General features: G+C 40.3%; 1 protein-coding gene across 3 annotated transcripts in view; it reads left to right on the forward strand.

Annotated features, from left to right (window-relative positions):
* The window catches only part of SEMA6A (semaphorin 6A), a 116,122-nt gene that overhangs the window by 35,933 nt on the left and 57,884 nt on the right, over nucleotides 1-22,305 (forward strand). For all 3 annotated transcript variants that reach the window (XM_062599142.1, XM_062599144.1, XM_062599143.1), the window contains exons 2-3: nucleotides 15,441-15,578; nucleotides 18,307-18,424. In XM_062599142.1, the coding sequence (XP_062455126.1) occupies nucleotides 15,479-15,578; nucleotides 18,307-18,424 (218 nt within the window). In that variant the 5' untranslated portion in view covers nucleotides 15,441-15,478. The remainder of the gene's footprint in view (nucleotides 1-15,440; nucleotides 15,579-18,306; nucleotides 18,425-22,305) is intronic.

A 22,305-nucleotide genomic window follows, 5' to 3' on the forward strand; every position in this document is an offset into this window, starting at 1 on the left:
TTGGGAACCATTTTTCTTGTATCTGTAAAAATTAAACCCTTCTTTCTCAACATATGTAAGTGTATGTTGTTTGTGCATTGCAAACTTTTCAGGATATGCATCTTTTTCTTGAAAGATGCACAACGTTGACCATTGTTGGGATAAAATCCAAGTTTATAAAAGGAACAACCAAAGGGAGTTTCAGTAGGGTAGTGTCTTTTCTCTTTCTTTTGTTAGCCTTGTTGATCCAGTTCTATACTGTAGTTGTCAGCAGTATTTCAACATTGAGGTTGTAGCCCAAATCTTGTAGTTGTGCCAGAGACAGAAACTAGGTTACAATCTTCTACTTTATGGTTGGTTCCAGCAAAAAATTACAAGTGATAGCATAGACAGGGCAACGTACTGCAGCGCTTTGTTCAGCTAATGCAGGACATCGGTTGACTATAGATGATGTGCAGTTGGTTTGTAACAAAGCAGTAATCAGTAATCAAATACTTATTGTGTAGATTTGCAGAGTCAAGGAGAAAAGGGGTTTGTGAAGAAGGAAAGGTGGGAGATTGCTGCTGAATAAGCTCAGGGGAGGGTTTTCTTATTCTGGCATTCAGAGTTGTCTTACCTCTGAAGTCATATCTGTTTTATCTAAGCTGCCTTATTTCAGGCCTGTCATAAAGGAAAGCATACCTTTTGTCTGTGTTTACATTAGAAATACCTTGAATGCAGCATATCAGAAATGAAAAGTTTGTATACATATGTATATATACATATATATATACATATATATATATATAAAAAGGTTGTGTGAATTGGTTCATGCAGTACAATTAATTGTGTTCAAGAAAATCTAGGAAAGAGGAGAATGCTAGCAAAAAGTAGCATTCTTAAATCACGCTATGGAGCGTATGTTGACCTGGCATTTTTTTCCTACCATGTTTGACGTCATGCATTTGTAAGTTTGCATGGCAACAGGTGAGATAGAAGCGTAGCTGTTTGGGAAAGATTTCTGTCTCTATTTGCATCTTCAGTCAGACAAAACTTTTCTGGCTTACTGTGTCCTGCCCCTGGAGAAGGTAGAGCAGAGGCTACACACTCAGATCTGGCAAACAGTGATCTTTGTTTGATGGGTCCAGAGAAAGCAGGATGCCTCATTCTACAGAGTATGGGGAAGAGAAAGGCAGTTGATTTATCTCCGTGAAGAAAAAAGAAAGAACACAGTTGCTGGGCTCCAGGAGGATACAACTTTCTCTCCTTACTCTTCATTGTCCTACCCTTCAGGGTTATTACATATCTCTATCCCAGTTTCTCCTTATAACATGTCTTTAGAGTCTACTAGCATCCATCTAAGAGAAGTAATGTCACAAGTCAGTTTTATTTTGATGTACATTAAAGGGCATATTCAATGTTTTGTGTTCCTTTGATCATCAAGAGTTGTTTTTTATTTATGTGAAGCACTAGTTATCTTTTTAAAACTGTCCAAAAAGGAGGGAAGATACCATCTGTCCCCACAGGCTTGCAGCAAAAATACATTCTCAGCTTTTGGAGAATGTAAGGGTGTGTATGAGTAAAGGGAGTAATCTGTTCTAGTGTAAGAGAAGCCACATCTGTTCTTATGTGAGGGAAGCCAAGTCCTTTTATGAGAGTCACTGTACGTGACTGTGGTGATGGGAAGAGATTGTGGGGAGCTCCTTGGGATTAAGATGAGAAATATACAAGCTTTTCTTTTCGTCTGTACTAGAGATGCACCAGAGTTTTCATTTTTGTAAAACAAACCTGATCTTAAAGTTTTTTATAGAGCAGCTTAGTCTTGCTAGTTGTAGGTTCCTATGCTGCTTTCTTCAAAGATGTCCCTGACTCACTGCATAGTCCTTCAGGTGGACTTTGCACAGGTTGTTTCACACTGTGCTGGGAGAGTAAGTAATCCTCTCAGGACATGAGGAAAAAATGCCAAGTGGTTTGCTGAGGAAAACACATGTTTCTAGCACTGAATTAAGGAAGGAAGTTGTGCTGTGTCCCAGTATACAACAAAGTAATCATACGTTATCAATGAATTTCAACCTTCTTTCTTTCCTGATTTTGAAATATATGAAAATATATTCTACATCTGAAACAGTTTTCTTATTTAAAATTGTCAGTCAGCATGTTCTGAGAGGGCCATTTGTTCTGTAGCTTATGACTAAATCCATACTGACTAAGCATAGCTCTAACTGGTAAGTAAACTACCTGTAAGGTCTGCATTCTGCGGGTGAGCCCAGACACTGCGTAGAACAGGTGCCAAGTCAACAAAGCCATCTGTAAAGTCATCACTGTTGATGAGTTTCATCAAACTGATGAGCCCAAGAGTGTCAGAAAGTCCCAGGCTATTTCTTCTACTAGGGTACTTGTATGACTGGTATCCAGAAAAAGTTACTACTGAGAACTCAGAGGTAAAGTAAATGTCAGGTAACAGAGTTGCTCAAAGATTCCAGAAAAGATTTTCAAAGCTAAATGCTTTCTTTCAAAGTTGATTTTTTTTCTATTAGAAAAGGGGAAGTGCTTGGGTGAGGTCCTTCACACCACTTTGTTACTGCAAGTCTTTGAGAAGTTCCGAAAGTCCCTTCAGTTCCAAAAAACTGCTCTGTAAGATGAATGGGTGTGTTGTCATCTTTTCTACATAGCACACATCCACGTATGTATATATGTTTGTTAAGTGTGAGTCTTAAAGAGAAACTATTTTGAATAGATGTATTGACCATGCTGTATTTAGATCTGAAAGCTTTTTCACTGAACTATCACAGACCACTTTGTAACTGATGTTTATCCTGTTGTTCAGGATACCAGAAATTGTCAATGTATATAGTCATAGATACTGCAGAACTGAGCTTTTTATAAACATGGGTTGAATATTGGTGCATATGTGTGCAAAAGAATGAATAGTGTTTTACTTAAAACGAATGTGGTGATATTTACCGCAGAACAATAACCCCATGAGATTGTTTTGAATTGCTCACAGGCAGATTTTAGTGAGGAAAAAATATGACATGGAATATGATGAAAAGCACCTCATTCAGTTACTCTAAGAGAGAAAGAACTCAAACCAAAGTAAGATTTTCTTCAAAAAAGTAAGAGTAACCTGAAATTTCACAGGAACTTTGAATAGGGTGTAGCCACTTTTCTCACTTCAGCTGAGAGACTTTGGCCAAAATCTGTATGAAGTTAGCAGAATGTGACACATTTCTATACCTATAAGAAGATATACTTTTGTAAGGATTTAGGTATTAAATGTATACAGTTCTTTGTAAGCTGAAGGCTTGTCATTAGGTAAGGCAACATCGTGTGTTAGCTGATGCACATAGTAGGAACCGTGCAGCAGGTGCAGCGGGAGTGCCTGAGTTCCGAAGTGCAGTGGGAATCACGACTGCACCACCAGCAAATAGCGGCAGCAGCATTTCCACTGATGTCGTCAGCAACAAGCCAGTGCCTTTTAATTGGAACTGCCACTGCATGATTCTGTCACCACCTGGACAATCACTACTCTGATAAGAGAAGACATAAGTTTCTGAGATCTCATTCGTACGTGCAGATATGGCTTGACATGGGGCTCCTGGGCTGTAGCTGCATTGAGAGCATCACACCTTGATGCTAGCCTGGAGTTCTTCAGGCTTTTCCAGTTACTTCAGCACAGTCTGTGCATACAGCCTTCAGTCTCGCTAAAAAGAGATTGGATTTGCTGATCTAATTTCTTTTGTGCTTTTTCTCCTCTATCTGCTGGCAGGAATTTGAGTCTTGGCTGTAGATCAGCTCCTGGCAGCTGATCAGCTGAATGTCCACATTATTGAGGCCAGCTGAAAGTTAGAGGAAACACTCTCTGCAGCATTTGATATAAATCACATAAGTAGCAGAACTGCAAAGTAATAAATAATAGCAGCAGTTTGCCAGCTACAATATCTTCTTCCTTGTTCCTATGCAGGAATTTCTGTTCTGTCAGACAAGCTATGAAGAATTCATTTGGATTCAAAACCTCCTGGCAGACTTAGAGAAATGCCATAATTGTGTATGCCTGGTCATGAAGTGCTGTTGTGGAATTCTCATAGATGCACTCGAGTAATGAACCATTGCTTTTCCTGTGCTCCCCTGCTTTTAAGGATTTGTGAGTTGTAGTGGAGAGAGGGAAAAGTGCAGGAGCTTTGGGAAAAGATCTTGAGTTATCTGAAAAGACACTAGTGTTTCAGACCCAAACCTAGCATGCAGAGATTATGTGTGCATGTTTCGATGAATGCCAAAGTGAGAAACTCCGCATTCTGGCATTGGTGGATGTAATTTCATCATTGGTATGATGCCTGAGTTCTGTTTGCTGCACACAATTTTTAAGTCTACAAAATTAGCTAGAATATTACTAACAATGTTGTCGGCATCAGTCGTTAGTTATGTGCTGGTGCCGTGAAAATGGCTTTTCTTCCTGTTATCTTATTATTTGCTGTTGGAACCTGAGTGTAGCTGGTCATTTCTAAAATAACTGTAGAAACCACAAGCAATATAGAAATCTTTGCATTACTGCTGTGTTGTGGGCTCCATAGCTGAGTCTGCCCTAGCCCAGGACCTGGGCTCATCTAGACTACTGACTTATCTGGGTGACAGTCTACATTGGCCTTTGCTAAAACCCTGCACATGCTACCGAAAAGGCAGAGATCTTCTGCAGAAGAGGAGAATGATTTCGCCTTGTTTGACCAACAAGCCCAAGAAAGGATTAGAGGCTTTTGCTATCCACAAGGAAGCTCATCCATCATACCCCATTCAGGCAGTCGTACTCTGTGGACCCGTTCTTTTGCTACACTGAACCTTTTTCTTCACAGCTTTTCCAGAGAAATAAAGCACATAATAACAGAGCTATTACTTACTTTTGTAACTTGTACTCCAGGCATCTGTCAATGCTGCTTTGGCTTCCTTTCTATGCTGCTCTAATTCAATCATGCTGTGCTAAGATGCAGGTGTGAATGAATGCGTAAGGATGCTTGTATTCTACAGTACATGGGTGAATGTGTGTCAGCAGAAGAGAGTAGTGTATTTATTTGGTGCAGTAGCTGATCTCTCTCTGAACTGTATTAAAAAAAATTTTTTTTGATCCCCAGCACCTCAATTTTAAGTTTGCCCCTGAAATCACGTCAGATAATTTTGTGTTTCCTCTTGATAGCAGTTTCCCAGTAATTAGAGTGATCTCGCACTGTTCTACTAATTACAAGAATTGTGATTTTTATATTCAGTGGTTAATTGATGATATCTGCATGTAACATTTTCCTTTAAAATAAATTGAATTAAAGTAATTAACCTTATGTCCAGGTTAGCAGACAATACCGTTCATTTCAGTAGTATTCTGGAAGTGGCTTTTTTTTGATACATCTGTTGTCTTCTCACTTTGCCTCCTATTTTTTTTTTCATAACCCTAAAGTGGGAAAATGAAGAGATGAGTGCAAAATGTGTCATGTTGTCATACTGAGGTGATCATTTTTCCCCAAAAGGCATTCTTGCAAATAGAGTTCTTTCTTGTATTAACCTGTTCATAAAGCTGTTAAAGTAATATATGATTTAAAATTTAGGAACTTGTTGGGCATGAATCCAGGCAGAGCAGAGCTCAGAGACTGCCACTTGCAGCTAGCAATTACTAGCAAACTGCAGGAACTGGATTATTGCAAACATTATACTCAGAGGAAAAGCAAACTACTCAGTCAGATTTTACTCTTTCAAGGTTTCCAAAAATACCAGAAAAAAAATAGGCTTTATTGTCAATGAAAAGTAATCATGAAAGATAAGAGATCTGTGAAATTTCTCTTGAAAGATGGAGCTCTATGAAGTTTGTCTTAACTTCTAATAAAAAAAAAACTTTTCTTATTTTAGCCTTTTAAGTTTGGTTGAATATCTGTGAGTATGTAGGCACCTTTCAATGGATGTGTGTCTAAAGCAGAGAGATGTCAGGCAGTTTTGAAAAGTGAATATTCCTAGTTAATTTGATTGTATTCTTAGCACTTAGTGGAGTTTGTTTTGTTTTGTTTTTGCCACCCACTTAGGCTTATCTACAGGTGCTTTTGAAACCTTCCTTAGGGATTACATCTGTTTTGTGGACGTTACTCATTATTTTTTGCAGTAATCTCCTCCATGCTCTTCTGCAAGGTGCAGAAAAAGCTAAGAAAATTGATTTCGTAAACAACGTGGGGATTAAAATTAGAAATACGTATCTTTGAATACTCTTTGCTTACCTGCAGTTTTTATCTGTCAGGCATAGACATAAATTATCATGATGAATTTTTTTCTCATTTCCAGAGGGGAAAACCTTGCCTTTCCTTTCTCTTGTAGGAGTTCTGGTACACATTAATAGAAGTCAGCTTGCCTGACTGCAATATCTCTACATTTCCTTGTGCTGAGCAACCTTCCATAGAGTGTAATATTGAGATTTGGCCTAAATATTACTATTACTATGATCAGACTATCACAGTGGTTTCTCTGGAGGTTGCTGTGAGGGTAAGGCTTTCAGATGCTATGGAATCCGCAGCTGGAATAATTAATATGTAAATGTTTGTGTTTTTTGTTAGCATTGTGCAGTGTTTACAGCAGATTTCATCCACGTTTGGGGGGCAGAGAGTTTGATATTGTATCAAACCACTTCATGCCAAAGTTGATTGGTGTCTTTTGAAAAATACTCTGACAAAAGCTATTTCACTGAAGGTAAATGAAGCTATGTTAATGAGTCGATTTTCTGCATAAATGGCTTTAGGGCCAGCACTGGCCAGACTGCAATGAAGCTAAGCAGTGTGCTTTGATTACTTAACAGCTGACTTAAATGTAAAAATTTGCATTTCTCTTGCTGTTTTATCATATTAAAAAATGGACACTTCCACTTCAAATAAATGGACGAGTTTCCTGAAGAAAGCAGCCCCAGGCCATGCTTGAAGAGACAACATCCCATTTCTTGCATTAAAAAAAAAAAAAAAAAAAAAAAAAGTTGCTTATGATTATGTTAAGCAGCAATTAGCTGCTCTAAACACAGCAATAAGTTCTATGGAATCGTAATTTTTCTTCATAATTAATCTATTCCCTTACATATCAGTCTGATCCATTACTCAGACGTAAGTACACAGGAAATTACAATTAGCTACTTAGAGAGCGAAGAAGGGCTGGAATCCATCTAAATGTGTACCCACAGTGAAAGGAAGCGTATGCTGAGGATCGGAGGGAATCTGACCTGAAGAGTTGCCTGAGCTGGAGAGATTGTTTCAGGATTCCTGCCTGATCCTAACGTTATGTTTACAGCAGACGCGTGGCAGCTGAGACAGTGTCTGCAGGGCTATGTCAAACTTTTAATCAGTGACAATTGGCAAGATTGTTGTGAAGATGCATGAGGCTGCGTGTTTCACCTTTGTTATCTAGAAGAAAAGGAAAACAAAGGAAGGCCACGTTTCATTCCTGTTAGAGGTTTGAGTCACCTGGAGCCGCATAATTTTTGTTCCATCTACCAGATGAGAGAATGGAAGGTCGGCTGACTCGCACTGATATTTCCCAGGCAAAGTGAGAGTCAGGAAGAGTAATGATGTTGCTGGTAGTGTATCTGTTTTCTATTAAGCATGCTGAGATGAAGCAGCAAAGTATGTATTAGAGATGGTGTTCTCTCCTGTCAGAAGGCAGTGATTGCTATGTTTGGCTCTTAATTCAGAATCTTGACAGAGGTTTGCTGAAGTCCCACAAATAATCAATAGAGCTATTTTTATCTCTTAAATGGCTGTGGCTTTTAAAAATAATAAAGACATCTTTGTAATGACCAACCCAGCTGGTCTGTTGCTCTAGGTGGTGGGAATGATGAGGGCGAGGGGTTATTTGGGCATTGCCCTTTTTCCATTCTGCAGGTTTATCACCCCAAAATAAAATTGCAAATGTTTCTGGCAGTCATCCTCCAGGCACAGATGGTTTTCCTCCCAGTTTTGGCAAGCCTGATTTCAGTATAAAATTGAGCAATTATTAGAAAGTGAAATATTGCATGATATAATACCACTACTGCCACCACCAACATCGTGACAAATGGAGTGTTCATTGTTTCTGTTGCTGTGTGAGAGGGTTAGTGGCACTGTGTTAGCCCTTCCTCTGAAATGTGTACCTTCGCTATTCCTGTTAATGTATAAACAGAGGGATAGAACAGAGCAGATGCTTTAGCAAGAAACTGTGGCCATTTTCTCATTTGCGTTGGCTCTATATTTCAATGCAAATATCACTGAACAGGTGGCTGATGAGGCCCCCCTAGACTGTTTACAGTAAAGGTTACAACCAAAATCGATAGGCCTGAGATGCTTCTAATTCCATCTGGGAGACGTTCATCTTCCATCTGACTGTTCCCTCTCTGAACGACAGCATCCTATTAGTGCTGCAGTCGTCGGGGATGTCTCACTCGGGTCAACAGAAGGTTTCTCCTATTTAGGCCTTCGTTTTTTCTTTTTCTTTTAGTACTGCATTGGGACAAGCAGTAATGTTGATCTTGACAAGACAGGTTGCCTGCATTGAGCATGCTGAGTTTACCTACTGACTTGACACCTGCTACTGCCGTTCTACAGGCCGAGGCTTATCAGTTCTGCCTGGGGGTTGTCCAAATTTTTTCAGCCTATCTCTTTTTGAACTAGGAGGTAGTAGTGTTGCATAGCATAGGTGCCTGATGTATGGCCTTGTATAGTTGCTAGTGATGGGGGAAGAAGCTGATAACAACTCACATATATAAAAACCTGAACAGAATAAGCAAGTACCCTGGAAACTCGCTTGAGAAGTACCTTTCATTTTATCTGAAATTTTATTTTAGCTATATGTTTGTGCAAAATTAAGTGGGAGGTTCCACATGGTCTGTGTATCTGTGGTTCATACAACTAGTAGTAGAGTTTGCGTTGCTCTCTTTAGTGAAGATAGGTGCTGTGGCTTACTGTGTAAGGCAAAATCATGCTCGTTGGTGCTTTCTCTTAGGCCTAATTGTTGGCATGCAGCCCACAGCAGCTGGGCAATGAGTAAGCAGTGTTAAATCCAATTAAAATGGTAGTAAAGCGTGTATAGCAGAGGGCACCCATGTATTCCTCTTACGGTCAGGGAGTACTTCTTGATACGCGCAAAAGCTGAGAAAGGATGTGCTTTATACACATGATTTATGATTGTGGTGGCACTTAGAAATCCAAATCAGAGACCGAGGATCCAATTGATAGAAATGCTGCCTGGAGACGAAGCAAAAGGACAAATCCAGCACCAGCGAGCTTATAATCAGTACAGAAATAGAGTCAACAGGGCTGTGGGAGAAGTGAGGGCATCCCTTGGTCACTGCTCCCACCTTCTGTTGTCCCTTCTCCACCTCCCTCGCCAACAGTCAGGAGAGACCCCTAGTCACTGGGTAAATTGAAGAAGTGCAAGTGTTTGCTCTGATGTATTCACACACCGGTCTCTCTGGTGTAGGGGCCAGATACCTGGAGTGCTCAAGTGCTTTTTTGGCTACATGAAATGAATGACCAGCTGTAGAGACAACAGGGGCAGGACAGGAGAGGGAAAGATGAATAATGACTGCACTATGGGTCACAAAAAGATGTTGGAGGCTGATCGTGTTGGTGGGAACAGAGCTGGCATAAGTCTCTGTGGCCACCTGCACCACCATTCAGGTGACTGAGCAGCAACTGTTAGAGGAAGAAAAAAGAAAAAAAGAGAGAGAAAAGAAGGAGCTGGCCATCCCAATCCCAGACATGGTCTTGCCATGTGCCAATTTGGTTGTAATGTCTGGCGCTCCATGCTGTGTCTTGCTGATAGCCACTTGCGTCTCCTGCCTTGTGAGCTCCCCAAGCGCCCACTGAGCTTCTGTTCACTCACATCTGCGCGATCCCCTCGGCACCGTTGGGCCTTGGCATTTCGCATGATCCCTTTTGCTGCCAGGTGCAGCCGGCAGGGTGGTTGTGCAGCAGTTAGCCCGCCACCCAAGCAGGCACGGACAAAGGATGCTCTCTTGAACAGCTCCTCTGTGCCCGCCTCGCTCTCCTGTTTTTCTGGAAGCCTGCAGGTTGTATTCCTCTTTTTTGTTGTATTATTCCTAATTCCTTTCTCTGACTGTCATAGAACTATGTCTTTCACTTCTAGGAACTGTGAATTTAGAGGGGTAAATAGCAGTAACAATAGCATCTTCCACTCAGAGGTTTCCACAGGTTTAGCCAAAGGAGGTGAAAGATGCTTGCCAGTATTGCATGGCAAATCTGCACCGTGGCAGGGAACAGAATTCAGGTTGGCCGACTGGTTTCCGCACTCTGCCTTCACCAGGACAGAGCATGTGCTGGTAGACTGCTACGTGTTTGCGTGTGGATGGGTAGAGCTCACTCTTTCAGGTCTCTTTCAGTGAGACATTAACATGGGACTTGGGTTTCTTGAATGCTCTTAAAATGCTTACAAGAGAGTCTCAAATCTTTTTGTTACTTCTGTTACACAACTCATCCCCCCCCCCCCCCCCATGGTTGTTTTAGTTTTGCCAGTGTAAAAAAGAACTACTGAATGTGATGAGAAGGGCTGTTTTCTGAATATTTTGGGTCAGTTTGCGGACTACTACTTTTTCTTATCATGCAATTTTCCTTATGCAGTAGTTCTGATTCATCAGACTGAAATTTTTAGTTTCCTCACTCTCTGGTTAAATACTGTTCCTTCTTAATAGACGGGCAGGCTTTCTGAAGAAAGGTAGATTATTTCTGCGTTTTTGTAGAAACAAACGATTTTTTTTTCATTAATACAGTCATCCGTTTTTACGGCTATTAAGTTTTCTCATCTTGCTTCATGTGTAACACAGACCATTGAATTTTGTCTAATAATTCTCACATTAAGCTTAATAATTTGTGGGTCAAAGTGCAGCTGTTGTGTATGGACATGTGCCATCATGATTTAAAGAAAGTTTGTAATAATTATGAATAAAACAAGCTCTGTCCGTTACTGATCTGGCTTACTGTGCCATGGGAAAATTCTGACATGGTTATGTACTTTGATTTTTCTGGGAATTACAGTGAGTTTAGATTGCTGTTCAGTGAGGCTAAAGCAGCTAGATGGGAGGTTTTCTAACATGGAAGAACGTCTTTCCCAATAGCTATTTATAGATATGCCTAGGCAGCCATTGCTGTTGAATGCGTTCTCAAGATTAAATCTGGTCTTACACTTTTACAGCATTTACCAGGAAGTTAGCACTTCCCTTTAGGATTTTCCACGTAATATATATAACCTTGCCAGAGTTTACAAGCTCCAGACACAATAGCCTAGTTACTAGAAAACTGTGGCAGTAGCCATGTGAGCATTTCCTTAGCCAAGAAGCTATTCTGGATATGCGTTTCCACCCAGACTGCTGCTCATTAAATACTAAAAAGACCAGACAGCAAAAAGCAGAGCTCATCTTGGTGGCTTCTTGTTGTCTTAGGTAACCATGGACCCTAGAAACCTTAGAAAGCACTCGGCTCAGAAAAATCAGACCTTTCTGTTTGACTTGGAAATCATATTGGGATGGTCATCACTATCTTAGCTTCAAAAACTCCTCCATGCCGACAACATAATTTTTACTAAATCAAATACCACTGTGGCGTGTGTGTGTGTATGGAGGCTTTAAGTAATACTAATAGCAACTACATTGTGCTAGTAATGAAATACCTGCTCAGTTCTTGATTGCTTTTTATGCTGGACTGTACAAATAGGAAAGCTTACTCCCCACCCAAAGAGGTTCCCATCTAAGAAGGCAAAATTCTGATTTTCATATAAGTCAAGGGATCATATGATTTTATTTATATTTAATGATTAAAAAGGTTGGAAAATACAAGTAATTATGACAAGTCATCTTTCATAGGTATTTGAAGCAATCCAATTCGGAAAGAAAAGTCAGAGCGCCAAGGTACCCTGCATCAAGTTACATTTGCATTAATCACTGGAATGCAAAAAGCAGATCTGTTGGGTTTTTGAGACTTGGAAGAAGTCTTACTACTCCATAAAGTCTGTTTTGCATTAGATGCAGGTTATAAAACCTGCTCTAACACATTTGCAGTGCTGTACTCCAAGTGTCTATGAGTAAAAGAACTCCACCAAAAACATGCCTCGTGTCATCACTCATGTCCTTTACAGAAATAGAGAGTGCATCTGGAACAGGAAGAATTGGCATTCTTAGAGCCAGTTCTCTCTCAACCTGAATAGCTCAGTACAAGCCAGACTGGACTTCAGCAGTTTAATGATGACTGCAGCTCTCTCCCATAATGTTTATAAGACTATTATTCGGAGATGGTACCTGAACTTGCTCAGCATCACTATCATAGAATCAGTAAGGTTGGAAGGGACCTCTGGAGATCATCTAGGCCAACCCCCCCGCTCAGCAGGGTCACCTAGACAGGTGTTAGACAGGGCTGCATCCAGGCGGGCCTTGAAGATCTCCAGAGAAGGAGAATCTACCCACTTGTGCTTGTGCTTCATCAAATGCTCCATTTAGAAGCACTTTTGATTAGGAAGTAGTTTCAGCACAATTGCAAGTGAGGACACTTGCATCACTCCCAGGAGCCCAACCAGAGTTGAGGATGTGCTGAAAAGGAAGTTTGTACTAAAAATAAGTGAGACCTGCTCAAATCAGCATCTTTCTGAAGTTTCACTGAAACAAAAAAGATCTTTCCACTGTTGTTAAGGACAGCAAAACTCATACTATGTTTAATAATTACCTCCTGGTGAAAAGCTACCTTTGGATGCAGCTTGTGTCCTACTCTCTGTTACTTTATTGACACAAGCATTGATACAGATGTAGAGTCAGCTTGAAACACTGACAGGTCAAAATCGGCATGTTTTGCATTTATTTTGTATGAATTCCAACAATTGTGTTAGTACTGCAGCAACAAAGAATTAGGCTTTTTTCTCTCTTCCCTCCCTTCCTTTCCCAGAAAATACCATTAAGAATGACAGAATTCCATATATCTAAAAACCTTTGTCCTATTAATTTGTTAGGAGGCAATAGGAGAGTACATTTGTTGGCTAATTCTTTTCAGGTTAAAAAAAAAAATCCACTCCATAAAAAGATAAAATAAGCATGTTGGATGCTTTTAATTTTCCCGGAGGCAGTCTCCTGTGAATGTATTTGCATAGAGTGATACACATGTCTGGATGAGAAGAGAGTGATGATGCAGAATTGCCCATTAGAAAAGTTTCTAAAACTTTCTGGTGCAGTGACTAAAATTTATCTGCAGTACCTTAATGCTTTCCTCATAGTGTACACACATTATTAGATAGCGGGTGATATGCTGATAGGCAGTAACAGAAGGTAGCTATTCTTCTGCTGCAGAGTCTCACTGTGAGCCAAGTTTGGTGTGAATTGTCAGCCTGCAGACCAGTAGTGGGTGAATAAGGTTTACCTGGAAGAATTAGATTGTTTGATAAGTTTCTTCTGCTAAACTGTTGCTCCTCACCTGTATTTCAGCGAAGAATTTTGCTTTGGATGGTAGTAATTCCAAGAGGGAAAGAATTGAGATCTGTTTCTATGTTAAGATAAAATAGTTTGTTACTTTATAGCGTGCTTAGAGGGGCAAAATTTTGAAAGTAGCAAAATTAGGCTTCAAAAACTTGTGTGAAGAGAATGAAATTAACCCCTTTGTATCTGTATATAATATAGAGATAGATTTTATCTTTAATTCAAACCCTTTGAGGGAAATTTTGTTTCCAAGTATTACACTTATGTCTACTGTTTGTTTCTACTTTGGGCCTTCCTAAGGGCCCTAAGTGAGGTTCTGCTGGGCACAGAAACAAATAGAACGAAACAGTACCTGCCCTAGAGAGCTCATAGCGAAGACAACATGTAAGAGGTGATTAAAGAGACAAATGGAGGAAACAGGTAAAGACAGTGTCTGCAGGCAAGCACTGCTGTGTCAGTGGTCATACATTGCTACCAGCCTAACCAGTGCTAGATGGAACACTTCTCCGGGGGCTTGTATGTGCTATTCTCCAGTATACAGTCTCACATAAGATATAATAGACAGTTTCCATATTATTCTGCATTATTCTTGCTATTTTATCTTTACCATCCTTCTAACATTGCTTGGTTAAAGGGTCATTCAGTGCCTTATATTAAATTTTATTTGTTCTGGACTCGGGCTTTGATTAATGAAAACAGAGAATTAGCCAAGTTTCCAATTTATGTGTTTGAATAATAATAAGCAAGCATAGACTGTAATAAATCATTAGTCCTTATGGAATGTATTGCCCTACAATGAAGTCTCTATTCTAATCCAGTTATAAGAGCTGAAATTTTACTTAAAAGCAAATATCCAATAAGGCAAATTAATTATTGTGACATCTTTAATAGGATAAATGCTGAGGAATAAACTGTGTCTGTGAAATTGCAAGTCAAAATGCAACACTCAAGATTTATTCATGGTTTTTCTGGTATAGAGGAAGGAGACAGGCGTCTAATATTAAATGGTGTTGCAGAAGGGCAAGTTAGCACTTTGTTTGCCAAATTAAGTTTCAAAGACTATGTAGGTTATGAAGTTTGACTTTCTGCCCATAAATCGTGAGTGATTGACAGACTACTGTAAAAAAAAGCTTCATTCAAAAAGAATCTCTGGCAAGTGGTATCAAAAGTTTGAAACTCTGGAAGGGATGAAAACAAACCTCACTTTTACACTGATTTTCCCTGCAGATCAGTGCCTGTATGAAATTTGCCTGGAAATTATGAGCTATTTATTGTATTACGTGCTGTTTCCTCACACTGCATCCAAAGGCCCCTGTGGTTCCTTTTATCTTCAGGATTTAGGGATTTTTTTGGTACATGAAATGTGAATGAGTGAATGCATCAATAGAACTGAGGGAAAAAACATTGTTTTAGACAGTTGTGTTCACCTTTATTTTATCACAAGTTGAAGCATTAGTTTTATGGCACCTAAATTTATGGGTACATATTTTTATAGTAAAGCCCAGTGACATATTCTGCATGCTCTGTCAAGTTCTCCCAGTGTTTCTTCACTTGATTCACAACTGTGCAGGGTATGAATCAGTCCTGTAGTATAACCCCTAATCTCTTTTTAACATGAATAATGTAGTGTATTTTTTATTTATGGTATGTGTCATCATCTAATTATGTCAACCTAGCTAAAGAAATGGCAGACTAAATATTTGGTGAAAAACTCCTGTCAGCTACCAGTCAGTGCGGGAGACAAAGTTTCTTTATTGTGCACAGGCAGCTGAGACAGAAAATTCTCAGTAACACACAAGTATTAAAGTCTGTCCTCAACCAAGACATGACACTGCTGCAGCATGGGCTAAAGATGAAATGGCCTGTTGGGGCAGTTCCTGCTTAGAAGTACAACATACCTCTTCGATTACAGTGAGAGGCTTAAGGAGAAGGAAAGATTCCTTTGTTATTCTGTGCTTCTTTTAGTTTTCTGTATGCACTGGTTGAAGCTGAATCGATACAAAGTGCTTATGCTCTTGTTCTTCTTTCACAGGGTGAAGTGCAGAATTAAAGTCTCCCAGCTGAACTACTATGAGGTCAGAAGCCTTGCTGCTATATTTCACACTGCTACACTTTGCTGGGGCTGGTTTCCCAGAAGATTCTGAGCCAATCAGTATTTCGCATGGCAACTGTAAGTATAAGACCCCAGAAGTCTTAATTTCTGTGGTAGTGATCAGCAAACTTCCTATTAACAATATTGTATTACAGTTGCAATGAATGAAATTGTTTTTCGCAGTCTCTCCCAGGTCAGTCAATTTATGTTCTCCAATATTAGTAGAAGAGCAAGACTTTCTCACGTTCACTTATGATGACTGGGTGGTGAGCTGCATGTTCCTCAAAAGCAGGAGTGTTTCTCCTCCTCAGACAGACACTTCAATCACATAATCAAACCCAATTTCTTGTTTTATCTAGCAGCAAATGAGGGAAATTTTTTTTTCATGATCAAAGAGTTTCTCACCTGATTTGTAAAAACAACATTCTGGATAACCAGCCAAGCACCTCAGAGTATCAAACATGGCACACTAATGAAACTAAGCTGTGAAAACATATTTCAATGATGCAACACACACACACACACACACACACACACACACACAAAAAAAAAAAAAAGTTTCTTCAAGCCCTGATGGATTCAACTTCAGCATTAGGCATTTTTGACTAGAAAGCTTGCTGGAAAATTAGACTAAAAAAGAAAAAAAAAACAAGAAAAAGAATTCTCTTTTGTAACAGAATCTCTCTTCTTTCTTACTACTTAGAGTTAACTGGCATACTCTCTGAATCTAGGGTAACAGACAGCTGCAAGTCAGTATTGAGATTTAGTAGCTAAACAGGTGGAGAGCTTTCTTAGCATATGACCATGCAAAACAGGCTTAGCATTAGTGATTATTCCTCATTTACCACAGCGCAATTGTGATTACTCAAAAAAAAAAAAAAAAAAAAAAAGTCTTCTGAAGTTCCAAGGGTTCAGATATTTAAAAGGAAGCACTTGGGTCTGTAAAAGTGTGCTAATATCTGCTGAGTCAGCAGAGGATGAGTAGGTTTATGCTAACATCTTACTTTGGATTAGGAGTTTGATTTTTGAAGTGAATCTCCTGATGGTCTTTGCTTACTGTGCCTTGGGGTGGTCTTAGGGCATGTAAAATAGACCTTTTTGTATAACACTAAGCTGAAAGATAGACTCCAGCAGCACACTTAATGTGCTCTGAGTGCTGATAGGCATTCAGTCCATAGGACAAGGCTAGAGCTGCTCTGAAGTAAACCTCACTGAAACATATCTACTGTAACTGCTGGTTGTGCAGCACCAACTTTTTCACCCTGCAATCAGGTGATGCTAATCACCCTTGCTAATGTAGATGGGCCCTACATGCCCATTCTTGATCCTTTTGGAGAAATGGAAGCATAGGATAACTTCTTCCAGTCACAGAGTGCTGAAGTCTGCACGAATGTACAGGCCCCTACTCATGTAAGATCAGTGAGTTGTGAAGGAAACAGTATTGAATAGAGGAAAGCTGAAAGTTAAAACTTGGCACTTTGCATGTAAATCTTGGTCAGAAGGATTAAGCTTCTGAACATAAATCCTGGCTGAACTTTGCTAATTTATTTCTCCAGAAATACTCAGCGTGTGGTTTACAGGGAGGTTCTTGTTTCTACCCAGTATTATCATCAGGCTTTCTGATACGTGGCAGTCTCAAATGCTTTGCCCAAGCCATGCTATGAGTCAGTAGTTTAACTAAGCTTAACGGAAGAATGCTTTTAGAGGACAGTAGCTAATAACATGAAAGCAGTATCTGAGGTTCTGAAGAAACAGGCTCCTTCAAGGTAGCTCCATCTTTCTGGGTACATATTGGTGGGAAAAGGCACAGGCATAGCTACACACTAGTCAAATCTGTATAATACACACATGCAATGATTTTGCACGCTTACTGCTTGTGAGAGGTTTATGCTCCTCTTGTCTTTGAGTTGGCTTTTTTTTACCTAGCTTGTTCCCTGGGTTGTGCATCTAGGTGTCACAATCATATATACGTGTTTAACAGCAAGATGGCTCCTAGACAAAAATGTTCACTCTGTTATAGACAGTACACACAGATCATCTGGGGAGCACCAGCGCGCCTTGAGTATGCTGAGGTCTCACCAAATAAACCACGTGAGAAAGTGAATAAATGTTCCTGCTGACTGATAGAGTGAGAGGAAAAAGCTCACTTGTTGATAGTATGAACTCAATACAGGGCTTCCAGTCAGAATTGTTGTCCGGTTGCCAAAAGAGCTGAAGTATCAGACTGATTGCCAAAATACTATGCAGTGACTTTCATTTTATAAAGTTCAAGTAATGGTTATCCACAGTTTCTCAGAAATCCCCACAGTCACTCTACAATGGCAGCCTGATGCTGTAGGAGACCCATGGAGCAGGCAGTTTATACAGAGCAGAGCCAGGACTTTTGCTCTAACCACTACCAATCTAGTCTTTGTGGTTATTGAGGGCCACTGTAAAACAGCTCTGTTCTGCCAGATACGCTTTGGCAGCCAGAAGCCAACATTTAAACTCGACAAGCAGTGAAAGAAAAACTGAGAAAGTGCTGAGTACCTGTATGCCAAGAGCTCTAGAGCAGCTTTAAGTTTTAAGAAGTCACAATTTTCATTTTCTGCAAAGGTAATGACTTTCTCCTTTACAACTGCAAACACAGGCTATAGCCCTAAAGGAACTGTTCAGCCCTGTGTGGTTGTACCTTCATGCACCAACCTATATTGCTGCAGTTTTGGGCAGTAGGTTGGCATTGGGATGCTCCATGTTAACATGGTTTTACCTTGTGATTCTGTTTTATCTCTTGCTTCTTTGTGAACCTTTTTTTTCCTTCCCACAGATACAAAACAGTATCCAGTGTTTGTGGGTCACAAGCCGGGACGGAACGCCACACAGAGGCACAGGCTGGACATTCAGCTGATAATGATCATGAACAGAACACTCTACGTTGCTGCTAGGTCAGTTACCCTCTGCTTCCTCACTCTCTCCTTACTCTTTTTAGACTGAGAAGGAGAAAAAAACGGGATATTTTGAGCCCCTCTTGGCCAGACATTTTACTTCCAGAGAGGTTGTGGAGTCTTCTTCTCTGGAGATATTCAAGGCCCGCCTGGATGCAGCCCTGTCTAACATGCTCTAGGTGACCCTGCTGAGTGGGGAGGTTGGCCTAGATGATCTCCAGAGGTCCCTTCCAACCTTACTGATTCTATGATTCTATGATTTTGGATTTTCTTACCTTTGTAGCCTGTTAATAAGACATATTAGAAAACTTGTTAGTAAGCTAAGGCTCAATCTTGCAAGGTGCTGAGCCATTCCTTTAAGAGCTGGGTTCCTCTGCCTCCCTTAGAATCCAGGGAGAGGAGATTGCCAAAGGAGTTGTTCAGCACCATTGTGGAGAAAGTTTATCCTCATTATCTCCCTAAAGGAGCCTGTAACTTTGTTTGTGCACACAATTAATTACATATTTTAGGGAATAATTCTGCTGGTGCACACAAATGCATGTTTGAATAAGAATTGTTAAACTTCAGTGTTACTGTTTTAGGCACATTTTTAATATCATAAAACAGAAAAGGGAAAAAACATGTTTGCTGCTGTTCTTTTGATGTACTTAGCAAGGTTAATTGAATTTGGTGTCTGAATTTTTTTGCAGAGCTATACTGTGCAGATACAAACACATGCATTTATGTAAAAATTGCATATAGAGCCAACCATTTAGTTTGTGTAGCTCATCAAAGCACTATCAGCTTCAGTGGAGCTATGCTGATTTATGTAGCTGCCAGCCTGATGCAGATCAGACATTAACACTTTCTCTCCCTTACCAGAGGAGCTTGACAGTCTCAGGGTGGAAATTACCTGATGGGCACAGGATAAATGCAATAAGGGCCCAGATTAGTGAGGGTGAGTAGTCCAGCTCAGAAGCTTTTGTGCCCAGATTCTGTTTGGGACCTCCCTACAAGCTGCCCCTCCAGTAGCAGCCTATTTCCTGCCTGATTTCTACTGCTTCTGCTGCTGAGAAATACCCCCTTGTGCACATACCACAGAGAGCCAGGCTGTTGCTGCAGATGAGAGGAGTGGCAGGTGGGATGGCCAGGAGGTGAGAGGGAGCAGCTGCCCAACAGGCAGCCACTTGCCCAGCAGCAGCCACCGGCCCTGGCCTCAAAGTCCTCAGCAGCCGCCAGGAGCTGCCTGGCTTTCTTCTCAAACAGTTACTCCCTGTGTTCTGGATGGTTGGATGTATCCCGCAGTGGGGATCTTGCCTGTTGACCTTCACTTGGCGAAGTAATTAGCTGCTTTTACCACTAAAATCATTGAGTACAATTTTTACGTAGTCACTTTTCTGACTACTATAAAACTGCAGTGCTAACTGTGCATGTGCCCAGGTGTTACAGATTTATCTGCTAAGCTCAGATGCTTAAAGCTTTTCACATACACTAGTTTGTACTTCCTCTGTGTCATTGAGTTTTGGGTTCCCACTCACGTCAAGACTGGCTGATTCTCTTACCACGTTGCCCTTCCACAGCAATTACTTTCGAAAGCAACAGTAAGAGTAGTACAGGTCTTGAAACCAAGAAGGTGTGGGGATTGAGGTTTCTGAACAAAGAATGTATTTTCTAAACACCACTGATTTATTTTTCTGTTTTTTCAATACTGCTTTTTCCTAAGTTGTCATACTGCTCCTTGTATGTGCACTCCCTTCTCCCAGGTAGCACAATCATACTTCTGTGACCTGCACAGCTTCCAAGCACAGAAGCCACCAAAAGCTCACATCAGATGTGGTATTCTGCAGTGCAAAGCATCCTCTCAGGAAATGACTAAAATGACTAGCCACCTGGGCCAGCCCCTGGTTTTCCCTTTGTGTCAGATCTTGGCAAAGAGTGTATAGACTGAATAATATGTAGTTATGCAACACAGGGCAGTGGTTTCTTTTCTTCTGTGGGGCATTTGTATTCATGTTGTGAATATTTTTGTTGTTCAGGCCGCTGCCAGACATCCAGGCCCTCTGCATCTTCTTCTTTCTGGAGGGAACTGCTGTGAACTTGGTTTCAGGGTACAAAGAATGGGCAGTCCCACAGGGAGGCCTCTCTAGGCTTTACCTCAACTTAGTTATTTTTGCTGCTTTTAGTGTGATAATGAGCAGGGGGTGGGAGTGAAGTGGTTGAAAGGTGGCGGCAGGATTTCCTTCTTTTCATGGCTGAGTTCCCTTTGCTTTCCTTATTTATTTTCTTTAAATTAGCAAATTATTTGCAGTGACAAGGTAGTAAATCCGCTTTGCAGATTTTGCACTGTTGTACTTAGAGCTTGTTCCCAGACTAAAAGATTGACGCAATTACAGTGTTGCGGTGCCCAAGCAATTGACTCTACAACAGGAAAAGCTAGCTAAACAATTTGGGATCTGCAACTGCTGTGTTTACAAGTTATATAAAGAATGTCGATATTTGGGGGAGAATATGTATATTTGTATGTGTGTATTTATTCTAGCATAATATATAACTATGCACATATATAAAATGATATCTTATAATAAGAGCGGGCTTAGATACCCCTCCAAGCTTTTGGCCTGCAAAAAAAGACAAAGACCTAATCTGTTCTGTTCTTATTCAAGCACAGGAAATCTTATTACACTTTCTTTCTTCAGTAACTCAAAAACTCTTAAGCGTATTCTTTTTCCCCTCCACATGTTACTGGAATCCAGGTTCGGCTGAGAAGACTGTGATATAAGTAAAAATTTCAAGGTCATTTTTATCTTCGAGTGATAAACTCTAGAAAGTGAATTATCTGAATGATAGTTTATAGCTGTAACACTGCATCTCCTTTAGTGGTGATAATAAACCTAGATACTGAAGCAAATCTGAACGCAACCAAAGGTATTTCTCAAAGAGAAACAAAGCTCTCAAAGAGCTTAGTAACAAGATTAATTGAAAACTGTAGTTAGCATAAATCCCTTAGCTATCATATCTTATGTTGCTTCCATGCTGGTTTTTTAGGTGTCTAAATACAGTGATACTAAGTTTACACATGTACCCAATTATTTGAAAAGCAATCAAAACAGATGATTAAACACTGAGAGCTTTTTGTTTGGGATTACTGGATTTTTCTTCTTTTTTCTTGTTTGCTTGTTTGCTTGCTTTTTTGGAAAACCCACTTACCCAGTGGTTGCTTTGCAGACAGTTTCTGTGGGGAAAACAGGGCAAACTCAGAACCTCTAATAATTTACTGAGTGACTGACCTTGAACAAAATTTTTTGTCAGGTGCCTCTTTTGGTACACGGGGTATCAGACTGGCTATTATCAAATAAAATTTGGTATCACTTTGGAAAGGCTTCAGTTCATGTTACATGATAGAGATTTTCAACCTGTGTGAACTAACTCAACTGAAGCCTGTGAAGCCATATTGCTCTGCAATTAGAGTATCTAACTTCTAGTGCGTAAAGAAACAGCTGTTTTCTTTTTTCTCCTTGGAAGGGGCTCTGTCTGTCTCTCTCTGTCTCATGCAAACACCCTTTTGCAAGTTCGCTGTGTCTCCCCCTCCCGTTGTATTGTGTGGTGGCTGCTTTTGTTCACATTATCTGTCACCTCTCATATGTATGTGCAAAATGGTTTGCTGAGGCCGTGAAGCATCAGAATGGTTCCCTCAGCTCTGCAGTTACACGTTTCCAGACGTTGCACTGAGTGGCCAAGGGTCATGCACAGCCGGTGGCATTATTTAAATTCCCTTCCTCCACACAATCATGCTATGGCAACAAAATTCAGTTCTGCTGACTGGAGGTGGGAAAAACGGAAGCCCTAGGATTAAGTCAATTTGTGTTAGAATAACTTAATTAGCAGGGAGCTGTATGCACACG

The sequence above is a fragment of the Rhea pennata genome, chromosome Z (genome assembly GCF_028389875.1).
Source record: "Rhea pennata isolate bPtePen1 chromosome Z, bPtePen1.pri, whole genome shotgun sequence".
In the NCBI taxonomy this organism is placed as follows: domain Eukaryota; kingdom Metazoa; phylum Chordata; class Aves; order Rheiformes; family Rheidae; genus Rhea; species Rhea pennata.